The sequence below is a fragment of the Phycodurus eques genome, chromosome 6 (genome assembly GCF_024500275.1).
Source record: "Phycodurus eques isolate BA_2022a chromosome 6, UOR_Pequ_1.1, whole genome shotgun sequence".
NCBI classification, from domain to species: domain Eukaryota; kingdom Metazoa; phylum Chordata; class Actinopteri; order Syngnathiformes; family Syngnathidae; genus Phycodurus; species Phycodurus eques.
The window spans coordinates 4,014,557-4,029,600 of NC_084530.1; the positions used below are offsets into that span (position 1 = coordinate 4,014,557).

General features: G+C 40.0%; 1 protein-coding gene across 3 annotated transcripts in view; it reads right to left on the bottom strand.

Annotated features, from left to right (window-relative positions):
- The window catches only part of sorcs3a (sortilin related VPS10 domain containing receptor 3a), a 281,809-nt gene that overhangs the window by 41,154 nt on the left and 225,611 nt on the right, over positions 1-15,044 (bottom strand). For all 3 annotated transcript variants that reach the window (XM_061679784.1, XM_061679782.1, XM_061679785.1), the window contains 6 exons: positions 13,611-13,713; positions 10,031-10,107; positions 9,669-9,760; positions 5,682-5,789; positions 2,697-2,814; positions 2,495-2,628 (listed from right to left, as the gene is read on the bottom strand). In XM_061679784.1, the coding sequence (XP_061535768.1) occupies positions 2,495-2,628; positions 2,697-2,814; positions 5,682-5,789; positions 9,669-9,760; positions 10,031-10,107; positions 13,611-13,713 (632 nt within the window). The remainder of the gene's footprint in view (positions 1-2,494; positions 2,629-2,696; positions 2,815-5,681; positions 5,790-9,668; positions 9,761-10,030; positions 10,108-13,610; positions 13,714-15,044) is intronic.

Here is a 15,044-nt window from a genome sequence, read left to right on the forward strand (position 1 = left end):
GTTCCTCAACGTACAATTGCAAGGAATTTAGGGATTTCATCATCTACGGTCCATAATATCATCAAAAGGTTCAGAGAATCTGGAGAAATCACCGCATGTAAGCGACAAGACCGAAATCCAACATTGAATGCCCATGAACCTTCGATCCCTCAGGCGGCACTGCATCAAAAACCGACATCAATGTATAAAGGGTATCACTACATGGGCTCAGGAACACTTCAGAAATGTCAGTAAATAGAGTTCGGCGTTACATCCGTAAGTGCAACTTGAAACTCTACTATGCAAAGCAAAAGCCATTTATCAACAACACCCAGAAACGCCGCCGGCGTCTCTGGGTCAGAGCTTATCTAAGATGGACTGATGCCAAGTGTTCTGTGGTCTGACGAGTCTACATTTCAAATTGTTTTTGGAAATTGTGGCCCTCGTGTCCTCTGGGCCACAGAGGAAAAGAAACATCCGGACTGTTATGGACGCAAAGTTCAAAAGCCAGCATCTGTGATGGTATGGGGCTGTGCTAGTGCCAATGGCATGGTTAACTTACAAATCTGTGAAGGCACCATTAATGCTGAAAGGTACATACAGGTTTTGGAGAAACATATGCTGCCATCCAAGCAAGTTCTTTTTCATAAACGCCCCTGCTTATATCAGCAAGACAATGCCAAACCACCTGCTGTACGTGTTACAACAGTGTGACTTCGTAGTAAAACAGTGCGGGTACGAGACTGGCCTGCCTGCAGTCCAGACCTGTCTCCCATTGAAAATTATGAAGCGTGAAATACGACAACGGAGACCCCGGACTGTTGAACAGCTGAAGCTCTATATCAAGCAAGAATGGGAAAGATTTCCACCTACAAAGCTTCAACAATTAGTGTCCTCAGTTCCCAAACGTTTATTGAATGTTGTTCAAAGAAAAGGTGATGTAACACAGTGGTAAATATGACCCTGTCCCAGCTTTTTGGGATGTGTTGCAGCCATAAAATTCTACGTTATTGATTATTTGCTAAAAACAATCAAGTTTATCAGTTTGAACATTACATATCTTGTCGTTGTAGTGTATTCAATTAAATTTAAGTTGAAAATTATTTGCAAATCATCGTATTCTGTTTTTATTTATGTTTAACACAACGTCCCAACTTCATTGGAATTGGGGTTGTACAACTACTGTATGTTAGATCAACCCGTATTCCAAGGGCAATATCTGCAAATTATATACAGCCATTCTATCACACCATTCTGTGGCGTGTCTTACGTATGACTTTGGCTTCGACACTAAACCTGGACATAGATACTGACAGCTGACAGTTAATTTTGAAACGGATCCACTGCTCTTCAATCTGCACTAGACACTGGGTCATACAATGCAAGGTGGTACACACGAGTCCACTAGTCAAGGAGCAAACAGTCTCACAACTTCCCTGGATTACATACGACTTGTGATGAATGTCATCAAGGGACAGCTGATCTGTCTCACCTTGTCCCAGTTTTAGAACTTCATGTTAATTTCCCTTTCAGGAATTACCTCTGTCCAAATTATTCATGGATTTATTTGGCGTGCAACCCCCGAACCTTTCACTGCCGTCCTACGTCGCTGACTTTGTGGCCTTTCTCTGCTTGTTTGCAAAGAGAGCTATCCTCATGCGGTGGAAGCATCCCTCAATAATCACTCAATTTGGATAAGAGATGCTTTGTTTTTGATGATATTGGAGAAGATTAGCCACTGCCACTGGGTTCCTGACACAATGTTTACCATAATATAGCAGACATTTCAGGAACATGTAGGTTCCCTTCAATTGGACATTGCCCCTGGTGTGTAGGCACTCCACATAACTTTTTTTTCAGTTCATTGGCTAGAAAACATCCAAGTCTAGGTAGTTGTGCTCTTATTTCTGACCTAGTAATATAACCACGCTCATTATTATTTTTATTTTTTTTAATTATTATCATCATTATTATTACGACTGGTTAGAGCGTCTGCCTCACAGTTCTGAGGACCGGTGTTCAATCCGCAGCCCCGCCTGTGTGGAGTTTGCATGTTTACGGTTTCCTCCCACATCCCAAAAACATGCATGGTAGGTTAATTGACAACTCTAAATTTCCCGTAGGTGTGAATGTGAGTGCGAATGGTTGTTCGTTTGTATGTGCCCTGCGATTGGCAGGCAACCAGTTCAGGGTGTACCCCGCCTCCTGCCCGATGAAAGCTGGGATAGGCTCCAGCACGCCCGCGACCCTACTGAGGAGAAGCGGCTCAGAAAATGGATGGATGGATGGATTATTATTCTTACTGCATACTATTATTAATAAAATATTTTGTTTTTTCTCGCCTTGTTTATGGTGCTGTTGTTGTTTTTAGAAGCCTTTACATTTTTAATGTATCAACGTACACTGCTATATTTGTAATGTTGGTGTTAAAATCTGAAAATCTAAAAATAAAATCATATTTTTAAAAAATGTGAGCTGCGTATAATAAAGAACAGATTTGTATGGTTCAGCTTACCATTCAAAATCATGGGCTCGGCAAATACAGGACTCAGCAGAGAGAATTCTTGAGTAGTCTTTGCCGAGCATGCAGTAGTTCCCTGGCCTGCGTTTCATGTAAATCTGTTTTTGTCCCATAACACATGGTTCACCCTGCAGGGAAAAAGATGATCCTGTCATAATACGAACAGCAACATGGAGAGGGATGTTTTTTTCCTTACCTGATTGTGCAAGTGCCATGTTTGGTAATCCTCCTCAGTACATTTCTTGCTGAAGATGGACTTATAGTCTATCTTGATGAGCTGCCATTCAGAGCGGTGGCTGAAGTGTCCAAAAAATCTGAAGGACAATGCATTAAAATATAGCTACTTTAAAAACACCTGACATTTAATTGTTGTATAGGTGGGTGAAAGCAAAGTAGAGCTTTTAAAATAAAGATGCAATATTTACATGAAAAACAATCTCCATCTAAATGTGTGTCATTATTTCACCTACGTACATATCAACAGGCTTTTTAATGAATAAGCATCATGTGTCCCCTAACACTAAGGAAAAATAAGAATGTTCCAAAAAATTAGAATATTATGGAAAATAATTCCATAATTCCATTACAAAAGTTAAACTTTCATAGATTATAGATTCAGGGCCCCCAATTTAAACAATTTCAAGTATTTATTTGTTTATTTTTACATAATTTGGGCTTCCAGCTCATAAAACCCACAAAATCAGGTATTCAAAAAATTAGAAAAATGTGAAGAAATCACCTTTTAAAAAAAGACATAAATTAGGGTGGTGGCACGGTGGTTAGAGCGTATGCCTCACAGTTCTGAGGACCGGGGTTCAATCCCCGGCCCCGCCTGTGTGAAGTTTGCATGTTCTCCCCGTGCCTGCGTGGGTTTTCTCCGGGCACTCCGGTTTCCTCCCACATCCCAAAAACATGCATGGTAGGTTAATTGAAGACTCTAAATTGCCCGTAGGTGTGAATGTGAGTGCGGATGGTTGTTTGTTTGTATGTGCCCTGCGATTGGCTGGCAACCAGTCCAGGGTGTACCCCGGCTCCTGCCCGATGATAGCTGGGATAGGCTCCAGCACTCCCGCGACCCTCGTGAGGATAGGCGGCTCAGAAAATGGATGGATGGATAAATTAGGGTCACATTAAATCAATCCAAATATAGTACTTTCAAAATGACATGTTAATTTTCAATACTTGGTTGGGAATCCCTTTGCTTTTATCACTGCCTTGATGTATAGTGGCATTGAGGCAATCAACCTGTGGCATTGCCTAGGAGTTATGGAAGCCCATATTTCATTGATGCTTGCTGTCAATTCTTCTTTGTTTTTGGATCTGGTGCCCCTCATTTTCCTCTTGATAATACGCCATACATTCTCAATGGATGGCCAGTCAAGCACTGTGATGGCATGGGCATCAAACCAGGTTTTAGGTTTGGTGCTGGAAGATTAAATCTGCATCTCCATACAGATCCTCAGCAGAAGGTATCATGAAGTCTTCTAAAACATTCTGCTAGACTGTTGCAGTGACCTTGGGTTTAAGAAAGCAGAGTTTACCAACACCTGCACTGGATATTGCACCCCAAATCATGACTGACTCACACTGGACCTCAAGCAGCTTGGGTTCTGTTCTTTACCGTCTTCTTCCAAACCCTTGGACCTTGATTCCCGAATGAAAGGCACACTTTACTTTCATCTGAAAAGAGGACCTTGGACCACTGGCCAACAGTCCAGTCCTTCTTCTCCTTGGCCCAGTTCAGACGCTTCCTACACTGCCTCAGGCTTAGAAGTGGCTTGACCCGAGGAACACGACTGTTGTAGCCCACTCCCGGATGTGTCTGAATGTGGTGATTTTTTAAGCTGTGACTCCCGCCTCATTCCACTCTTTCTGGATCTCTGGTAGATTCTTGAATCTTGTCTCTTTGATACTCCGCTGAAGCCCACGGTCATCTCTTTTGCTGGTGCATCTTCTCCTGCCACATTTTGTCCTTCCACTAGATTTCCATTAATATGATTGGACATAGTACTCTGTGAACAGCCAACCTCTTTAGCTATGAACTTGTGGCTTACCCATCCTATGGAGGGTATCAATGATGGTCTTCTGGCCAGTTGTCAAGCCTGCAGTCTTGGCCATATTGAATCAAACTGAGACAATTGAGCCAAACTGAAGCAATTTAATGACACCTGGGGAAACCTGTGCACGTGCTTTGAGTTTAGTAGATGATTAGTGTTTGAGACTCAGTTTAAAACATTTATGGCCTGGAAAATTTGGGCTAATTTCTTCACAGTATTGTAATTTCTTCAATTCCTGATTTCAAATTATGTAAATATAAACAAATAAATACTTGAAATTGTTTAAATTGTGGGCCCTGCATCTATAATCTATGAAAGTTTAACGTTTTGAATGGAATAATGGAAATAAAGTTTTCCATGATATTAAATTGTTTTGGAAAGGGTCTGTATATTATGATCAAAAGACTTCTATGACTCAAACTACACAACAAATTTAATAAAAATTCATTATAACCAGTATTTTCTTGACAAACATACATATGATCGTGGACAAAAAACCCCTTCTGTTGGCTGAGGTAGTTACACATATAGAGATAATGTGCACATTTTTGCTATCATACAAATGAGACAGGGTTCTGGATTTCCTATCTTCATGCAAATGCTGAAAAATAATTTTAGTTAGTACAGTACAAATTGCAAAAGTCGTCCAGGTATTAATCTCACTAAAAAAACAAGGGTAAGTATGATACATACAAATCTAGCGATTTATTCCACTGATTTCAAAATAGTACTGACATTTGAATTGATTATTTTCCTCTACTCAAGTATCTGGTACTCCATGGATATAAATAATACATATATGTACACGTAATAATATATTGTGTTTTGTGTGTTTTATTAGTGTTTTGTATTAAATCATGAAAAGTGTAACAAATTTCCAAAATAATTCCTTAAACTGCCATTTCAAAATGTGGCCTTAAAGGTCTAAATGCCAGTGTGACAAAAGTATATCGTATAGCCCCTCATTCTGTTTAGCTTTTAGGCTCTGAAAAAAAAAAAAAAAAAAAAACTAACTCAGATAGACCTCACACAATATATGCAAAATTCTTTTTAACTGCCAACATCAAAAGACATCGTGAAACAAGTAATAATTTCAAATGTAATCAGGAATTTGTTGGACTTACGTCATAATCTGGTTATCCGCCGCAGCTTCTACCAAAACGCCGTCCACAAACAGAGGCACAGAGGAAAAGCTGTGTTGGGTCCACTGCCTCCCTTCGTCAAAGCTGACCCTGTACATGTGTGTCAAAATGCATTTCCATCAAAAACTCAGCACAGCAATGGCACGGAAACAGACACAGCGCTTGATCAAAGGGAGATTTAGGTGGGATCAAAATCACTAGCAATCTCAACAGACAAGACCACAGTCTCTGTGAAATTAGCTGTACAAGTTTTAAGTAAATTGTACTGTATATCAGAGAACATGAGAAACAAAAGCATTCACTGTAGATATTACCCCCCTAAAAAAAATCTACTTTAGTTGAAATAAATAAAAAATTTTATGTGCAACTGCTGAAGGTGAGGGACCCCATGTAAGGGGAGCTTTTATCATTTGGTGCCTGAGCGCTATTGATTTGACACTGAAGTGGGAACAAGTTGGAGTACCTGAGTGTGACATGAAGAAATACTGCTGAGGCCACAGATTTGGAGAGTTAACATCCCACACACAGAGCCACAAAAGAAAGAAAAAAATACCCAACAGTCTCCCTACGGCTTAAACACTGACAACTCATAGGTACCTATGTACCTATTATGCGATTCTGGCTTGGAAAGGGCTTACTGAGTACCCAACAGTTAAAGTCAAGGGTGCCCCAGCAATATGCAGGCAGCATACAGTTTGTTTTGTTTTTATTTTTGACAGTTTTTTTAAAACTCTTTTGCATGGAAATTGGTTGCGAGACAAAATGTGATGTGATGTGGTATTGAGCAATAGTCACATCGCAAAGATCCTGCACCAATCACAATCATACTGTAAATAGTTTAAGCTTGCAAAACATTCTCCAAATAATAGGCAAAACATCCTTGCGTCAATTTGTTTATTTGTCACTCACAGCTGGAGTTTACTGCCAAACTGTCACGTAAAACAAATAATTAAACAATGAAAGTCTGCTAACCTAAGTGCTAGCATACGGTGATAAGAAATGGTAGACATGCTAATAAGATTAGCACCGATGTTACGGTTAATTATAACACTTCAAACAACACACAGAGCAGCCCAGAGGTGTGGTGTTGTCTCCAGCTGCTTCGGAGGACATTTTGCACTATCCATTCTTTAAGTAGCGCTTGAGGTAATGTTCACATACTTTTAATATGGCTCACAAGCAGACAACATAACTCGCTAGCTAGTGCTATAGCACTAATGTTTTTACATAAACATGCTGGCTTTCTGTTGATTTATCCTCTAAAGTTTCGGTAACCATTGGTTTGTATGTGCGAATAAATGCTGACAACGGCGAGCAAGAAAGGTAATGCACCATTTCAAGATGTAATCCTACTGGTCGACGTTAGGTGACATGTCGGAGGATTTTCATATACTAGAATTTTCATTTTGCCGTCATAGGGTAAAATCACAGGTCATGGATTATGTCACACTACAAGGAGCTTTGTCGTTCCTGACAGAACATGTCAAGCCCGATCTGCGAAATCAGCCACAAAAGCAAATCAGACCAGTAAAAGGGCTAAAATCTTACAGTCTTACTCAGGCACATGGTGCACACAGCAGTGTGTGTTGTTTAAACTAATGCATTCAAATATAGAAATACTAATACATGGTGGGGGGGTTAGCACATATCCCTCACAGTTCTAAGGACTGGGGTTCAAATCCCGGCCTTGCCTGTGTGGAGTTTGCATGTTCTCCCCGTGCCTGTGTGGGTTTCCTCCGGGTACTCCCTTTTCCTCCTACATCCCAAAAAGGTGTAGTGACTCTGACCCAGTTGCCACAACCTCCCCCACAACTTGATAAGCTGCATTCTTCCAAGTGGCACTGCTGTTTGGCACAGCCACTAGAAGATGCCAACTGGACCTCAACCTAATTAGCAGCTTCCCGTCAAATCTTGATTCCCGTCTTCAAAAAGACTCCTTTCCTTCTTTTGAAGATAGCCACAAAAAGGTGGGACCCTTTCTCCAGGGAGACCAAGCTGGGACAGATCGACAATGGAACGCAAATACAGCAATGAACTATTTGCGTAATATTCAAACATGCACGCAAGATGCCACCCACTGGCGTTTGAGAGTACTGCAACACGTGGGCTTCCATTCAAGATTTTAACGGAAGATAAAATTTCATAAAAACATTATTACATTTAATTTCAATTTTTTTTTTCAGGTTTCACAAACTCTGCAAAAATATTCCAAATGTATGCCTTGATGTCCGTGTCAGTGTGTCAACTTTGCAGGTGGAGCTGCGAGATTTTGAGAGCTGTTTGTCTTGATTTGAAGCCAAGCAGCATGAAATGTGATTGAACCATAAGCAGTTGATTTGCCAAGACTGAAGTTTAAACAATCATTCTATATGCTTGATGTATGAGTTAAGAGTACAAAGTTGGGAGTATTTTATTTTAAGATATGATTTTTTTTTCAGGGCGGCACGGTGAACGACTGGTTAGAGCGTCTGCCTCACAGTTCTGAGGACCGGGGTTCAATCCCCGGCCCCGCCTGTGTGGAGTTTGCATGTTCTCCCCGTGCCTGTGTGGGTTTTCTCCGGGCACTCCGGTTTCCTCCCACATCCCAAAAACATGCGTGGTAGGTTAATTGACAACTCTAAATTGCCCGTAGGTGTGAATGTGAGTGCGAATGGTTGTTTGTTTATATGTGCCCTGCGATTGGGTGGCAACCAGTTCAGGGTGTACCCTGCCTCCTGCCCGATGATAGCTGAGATAGGCTCCAGCACGCCCGCGACCCTAGTGAGGAGAAGCGGCTCAGAAAATGGATGGATTTTTTGTCAACTAAATTCAAGTCGATGGTCGTGGTCTTTTCTGGGTTCCTCTCTCCCAGAGACACGTCACCTGGGTATTTAACCGCTGACTTAAGCCGCCTCTTGCTCTTCCGTGTCTGGCTCTCTTGTTTTGACCTCGGCACCGCCCTACAACATCCCCCCCCCTTTGTTTTGTTCAAACAAGCGGCTCGCAAGACGCGGGCCTTGGGGATGGAAATCCGGCTCCCTAGCCTACGTGGATAACCGCTGCCAAGCCTCCAGAACAGTTGCTGCTTTGCTAGCAAGTTCGCTGAACTTGCTAGCAAACAGGCGGGGAGAGAGACGGTCATATTCTCTCAATGAGGCGTGACGAACAACCATTTTTCTTCTTCTGCCTGTTTTGTTTTTGTTTTATTTTTCTGCATCTTTTTTTCTTTTTCAATCAAACCAGCTTCGCTTTCCTCCTGAGATGTCCGGAGAAAGACCACCCTCACCGACCAACTGACCTACGGTCATGAGTACCGCACAATAAGCGTTGCTACGATGTACAATATTAGTGCATATTAATTTAGGGGAAATTACAAGCTTCTCACAATCCCAACTTCGCTCTCGCTTTGACTCAACGCATTAAACACTCACAGTTTCAACTTTAGCCCCGCAACACACGATGTTCTACTTCCCTTTTCGTACGCCTATTTTTCTTTCTTTTACTATTATTCGTGTATCCTTGTTTTACTGAGACGCCTCTTTGTGTTTCCCTGTAGCTCCCTCGTAGATTTCATTAAATAGTCTATAAAATTGCACTATTTGTTGTATTTTGTGTGTTTTGAGTTAAATAAGGAAGCCTCTGTCATATAGAACTCGTATTTCATAAAATATAGCAACCTTTGCTATGAGATTATGAGACTCACAACAGGTTTGTCATCGCTTTTCCTAAGTTTTATACATATAAAAAGTGACGTGGTGCCCTTTTACGAGACAAATGTCTTGATTTATAACGTTAAGCGTTAAATCACGCTAATCCGGAAGCAATGCAGGCGTCAGTCTCTTTGCAGAATTTATTTCTTCAATAAATTACGTTTTATGCAAATGTCAACATACACTACATAGGCATTAGAAACTAATTAGCTTTGTGTGGGTATGAAAAGAAATATGAAAGTAAAAAATAATAATAATAATTAAAATAAAATGTACATACCATAAGTGTCTGGTTGGCACAGAAGGTTGTTTTACAGCAACAAGTGCCCCTCCTTTGTCCAGAAACCAAACATTATGCTCCTCTTCAAAAATCTGAACAAGAAATTAATGCATACAGTCGAGTGTTACTAAATGTAACAAGACATGTACATTGACATCCACTCTCGGAAAATACATCCATTAGCTAAATCCCACCCCTTGGAGCTTTTCAATCACAACTTGCACGTCACAAAAAACAAAAACAAAAACTGCACGAGGGGATTTTATGTGTCTTTATTGCCACTAATCATAATTACATGAGATGACTAAAATCTGTTTTGCTAGTTATGTTGCTATTTTACTATATTATGTTAAAGTGCTCACCTGTCTCCAGTTATTTCCGGCATCAGATGATATATACATGGCAACATTGTTGTATGACAACTCAGCGCCAATATTCCCTGCAGTAAACACAACACACAAGAGAACAAAACAAAAAACTATATAAATCAATTTGTTTGGCTATAATATTTTATTTTTCAACACCACCCAAAAAGTATTTTGTGCTTCAAATTTCTATAAAACTCATCTAATATACAATGGCCTTTTATTCATCCCTCATTCCAACATATAAAAGCAAGTTCTCTTCCCTGTAAAGCTAAATTTCCTTCAGACTGGCTAGATTTCAGGGAAGATGCTGAGTGTACGCATCCTTGCATTTTACTGCCATGCTGTGCCTGGAGTGGATATATATATATATATCTATCTATATATATATATATATATATATTTTTTTTTTTTAGTTTCAGATTGTTAAGCGAAGACTTACTTTTATGATCGCTTTCAACTGTTATTTACTTGGGAGCATTTCTAGCTAGTTTGATGACAACCCGCACAAGGAGCAGTCATTAGTTAATTATTGTCACTTTTCTTGTCAACATAAACAGAGCAACTTGAATAAAAAACATCCATCCAACCATTTACCACCACTAATCCTGATCAGCTCCTGTGCTTACCCTCCAGTCATTCATGGGACACACAGACAGACAACTATTCACACTCACAGGAGTTCCCTGACAAAAGCCCTGCAAGCACGGGCAACAGAGGACACGTAGGAAGATCAGAGCCCAAATTCAAACCTAGATCCTTTGACTGTGAGGCAGATGTGTTAGTCACATTAAACCAGGTGCTGCCTTAAAAATAGCCATGACCTTAAAAATAAAAGCAAGTCTAACTTGCAACAATGAGGCAAGTAAATCATCAGATCCGTGTCATTGTATGGATTTCTGAATTACGATTCCCTGATTGTTTGGAAAAAAGTGTTGGGTTTTTTTCATTTTCAAGTCTCTGCATACATAACGGACGACACAAAAAGCAAAGAACATGATATATATGGTAAGCATTCAATCCCACCATGTATGTGATTATAACGCTCCTCACGCTTCAATATCAGAGCTGTAAACTGTTTTACAGTTCATGTAAATAATAGAAGACTACACATACTCCCCTATGGATTCCTGCAGCTTTCAGACAACATAATGGGATCTTTGCACGAGCTGATCTCTTCAAAGGTGCAGCGAAGACAGTAAATCACACAAATAAAGTACAAAAGCAAAGGCTAGGCCACCAGTATACACAGTACAATATACTGTATAATTTAATAGATTTTCTTTATTATACATAGTATAATGTCTCAAGGGAAAAGTCAACTTGCACTTTGCTGTATTTCATGATACACATCAGACAAAAGCATGCAAGGAGGGAGAGATGTGAATTCAGGGACACCTCGGCAGTAGTTAGGAAGCAGATTAGCATTTCTCCTAAATCGAGTGGCCATTATTATATTTTTTTATTTTTTGGTACTTTTTTGGACTCTAACCGTGACGCTATACTTCCAAAGCCCAAGTCCTTACAGATGAGCTATTGTGACCCCGAATATATAAAATCAGACATACTGCGCAAACATGGCACTGGTGATTTCTTTCCCCCAAGATATACTAAGCATCAAGTAACACATGATCAGAGGCACACTGAAATGCAGAGTCCTTTCCTGATTGCATGCAAGCTCACAAATATGATGACAAGAGCAGATTGTTGTTACTCATGCCTAATTACAGTCATGAGGTGCACGCATTTCAGTGTTACCTCGAATTACCTTAGGCCTGCCGCACACTGCACGATGAGGTCGAACCCGATTGGACTGGACCATCGCATAAAAATAAGAGTTGACAGCGCGACCCCGCACATTGAGTGGTTGGATATATGGACACCCTGAAAAGCGGGCCTGTATAGACTTTTGGTGCTGGATAGACAGTTTATTGTATTTGAACATATTTCTTAAACCATAAAAAGCTACATTAATAGTTAAGCAAGAGGCAGGTTGCTAAAGAGAGTGAACACGTGTAAGAGTAAAAGCGTGAGTGTAGATATTTTTGTGTAGTCCCACTGACTTCATTCATTTGAACGTACCCAGCGTGGTACATGCAGTTCGCGTACATTTTGGTCACAAGCTTTGCTTTTTCATCCACAGGCACATTATAAATTATGAATATAGTTAAGTATTGATGTAAAACAATATTTGATGCTTAATATACGTCAATTATTTGGCTTGAGACGGCACGTAGGCAGTTCTGTGTCTCGCTTGCATAAAAACCCGGAAATGTATTTTCAGCGTGAGTGAAAGCTTGTGTGCATTTTGATTGGCTGTAAGCTGCAACATTGCGACGGTGTCCGCTCATGAAAACAGTTGCCAAAGCACACACACGACTCGACAGTTCCGTCAGGTTTGGCTCCATCGCTCGGTGTGCAGCAGCCTTTAAGATAAAAAAAAAAAAAAACTTGCTTTGAATATGAACTTTGATGAAATTGATAATCGAGGTAATATCATGTTATTTTGAAGAATAAACATATATACTGAATATGTGATGATGTGTTTCACTATTATCACTGTTCCCAGGATTGACTCATGGTACTGACTGAAACAAAGATGGAAATGGAGAAATGCTGGTCTGTTTACGAATTGGCAAGGCATCAAATCTTTGCCTTTATTATCTTTTCTTCTTAAAGACTTACACTTTTTTTTAAAGATCCCATATTTTTGCAATTTAGCCCTCCATAGAGTGACTCTCTAACATGGACTTAGTATAAAATGTCAATTTCATTTGAAAAAAAACACCTTGGTTTTGTCATATGAGTGTCCAGGAAAGGCCCCTCTGACAGCTACATCTGTTTGGCTACATTTGGCTCAGATCGTCCCGTTTCCTCTGATTGGTTGCCTCCGTGTAGAAGACCCACTTGTGAGAGCACACGTGTTTGTTATGTTGAGAGTGCTTGCTCGGGAGCGGAGAGGTAGGCAGAGATCTTCGCAAGGGACGTTGATAAGCTCGAGAAATTCGAATGACCTGATTTCAGTTCGCTAGGCAGAAAAACGTCTGGAACTCAGCAAAGCGTGGATGATTTTATTTCATATTTCATTTACTGAGGCGCCAAGGAGATAATATTACATCCCAAATACTAGAATAAGTTGGTTTGACAAAACATGTGCCCTTTAAGGTTTCTTCTCTCGTGGAAGATGACCATCCGTCTACATCTACTCTGTGAAAGTTAGAAATGAAGAAATGCTGGTCTGTTTGCACATTGGCAAGGCATCAAATTCTTTCCTTGATAACATATTTTTCTTAAAAGGCTATACTTTGTTTTGAGGTTTCTTCTTTTAAGAAAGATGACCGTCCCCGTACATCTACATATGTTCAATGCTCTTTTCTGTGAAAGGGAATTGCTGATTTTTTATCAGATTTATTGGGTCTATAATGAGTATGGTGCGAAACCCATTCTGCATCAAAAGACATTAAATAACAGATGTTTTGGCACATGATACATACTGTAAATTTGAAAATATGTTTATTACTAATTGACATTGGTCTGTTATTGCATAAATGACAGTCCATGTTGACTTTTGTCATACCTGTGGCAAGAATGATCCCTGGTGCAGAGTTCTTTGTGGAGATTGCTCCTGACAAGTAGGGGTTCTCTGAAGTTTGTAGTTGGAGATGGAGTGAACAAAAAGGCTAGAAAATAATGACAAGACAGGATTACAAATTCGAAAGAGTGGCAAGACCCAACTAGACAAGACCAACCTCGTGTAGGAAGTATGATAACTGAGTGAATGCTGAGATAGTTGATGAACTTTTGGATAATTTTCCCTGGAAAATCTCAAATGTCATGAATGCTGTCGCTCCTATTAAAACTAAGACAATCTTGAGGCGACCTAGAACGCCATGGAGGAGCACAATGATGATAAAGACCTCTAAATGAAAGTGTAGGAAAGCAGAACTAAAGTGGAGAAAAACTAAACTCCAAGTTGACTATGACCTCTACAGACAATATCAGGGCTAGACAGCAACACTTCTGAAATCATCTGTAAGAAGTTCAAAAGTACTTGCACTCTGTTTACTGTGGTTGACAAGCTCACAACCCCCTTGAATCAGATAGCTCTTGAACTCCGAACAGCAAATCAATGCAATGAATTTGCTTGTTATTTTAGTGGGGGAAAAAATACAATCCGTCAGGATAAATATCAGCACAAATCAGCAAAAATGATCAAATGATACGATATTTGAAGCCACTCAGGAAAACCATGTCAGAATTTGATACAGTTGACCAAAAAACTGTAGAGAAAATGGTTCAGCAGCTGAAACCATCAATGAGCTGTCTTGACTCAATACCTTTTTCAAAGCAATTGCGGTCTGTACTAGCTGATTTGCAGCAAATAATCAATTGCTCACTTCTGTCAGGTGAGTTTCCTAAAGTTCTTAAAGCAGCTGCCATTAAGCCTTTTCTAAAAAATAGAATGCTGAATGCTTCCATGTGAGCAAGCTATAGGCCCATCTCAAATCTCCCTTTCATAGACAAGATTGTTGAGACTTATTTTTAATCAACTGAACAATTTCTTGAACTTGAATGGACTTTTTGACAAATTTCAATCAGGTTTCCGAACTCATCACAGTACAGAATCTGCTCTTATCAAAGTGCTAAATTATATATGATTGAATAGTAACTCGGGAAAGGTGTAAATTCTGGTCTTGTTGGATCTCAGTGCGGCTTTTGATACGGTAGATCCTAGTATTCTGCTGAAAAGTTTGGAAACGTGGGTAGGACTAAATGGAACAGTCCTTAAATGGTTCAGGTCGTACCTGGAGGAAAGGACTTATTTTTGTAACCATTGGAAGTGTTCAATCTCATCGAATGGCAATGACCTATGGGGTCCCTCAAGGGTCAGTTCTTGGACCTCTCCTGTTCAGCCTGTATGTGCTACCTTCAGAACTTTAATTTTAACTATCATAGCTATGCAGATGACACACAGTTATATCTAGCATTTCCAGATGACTACAGTTCAATT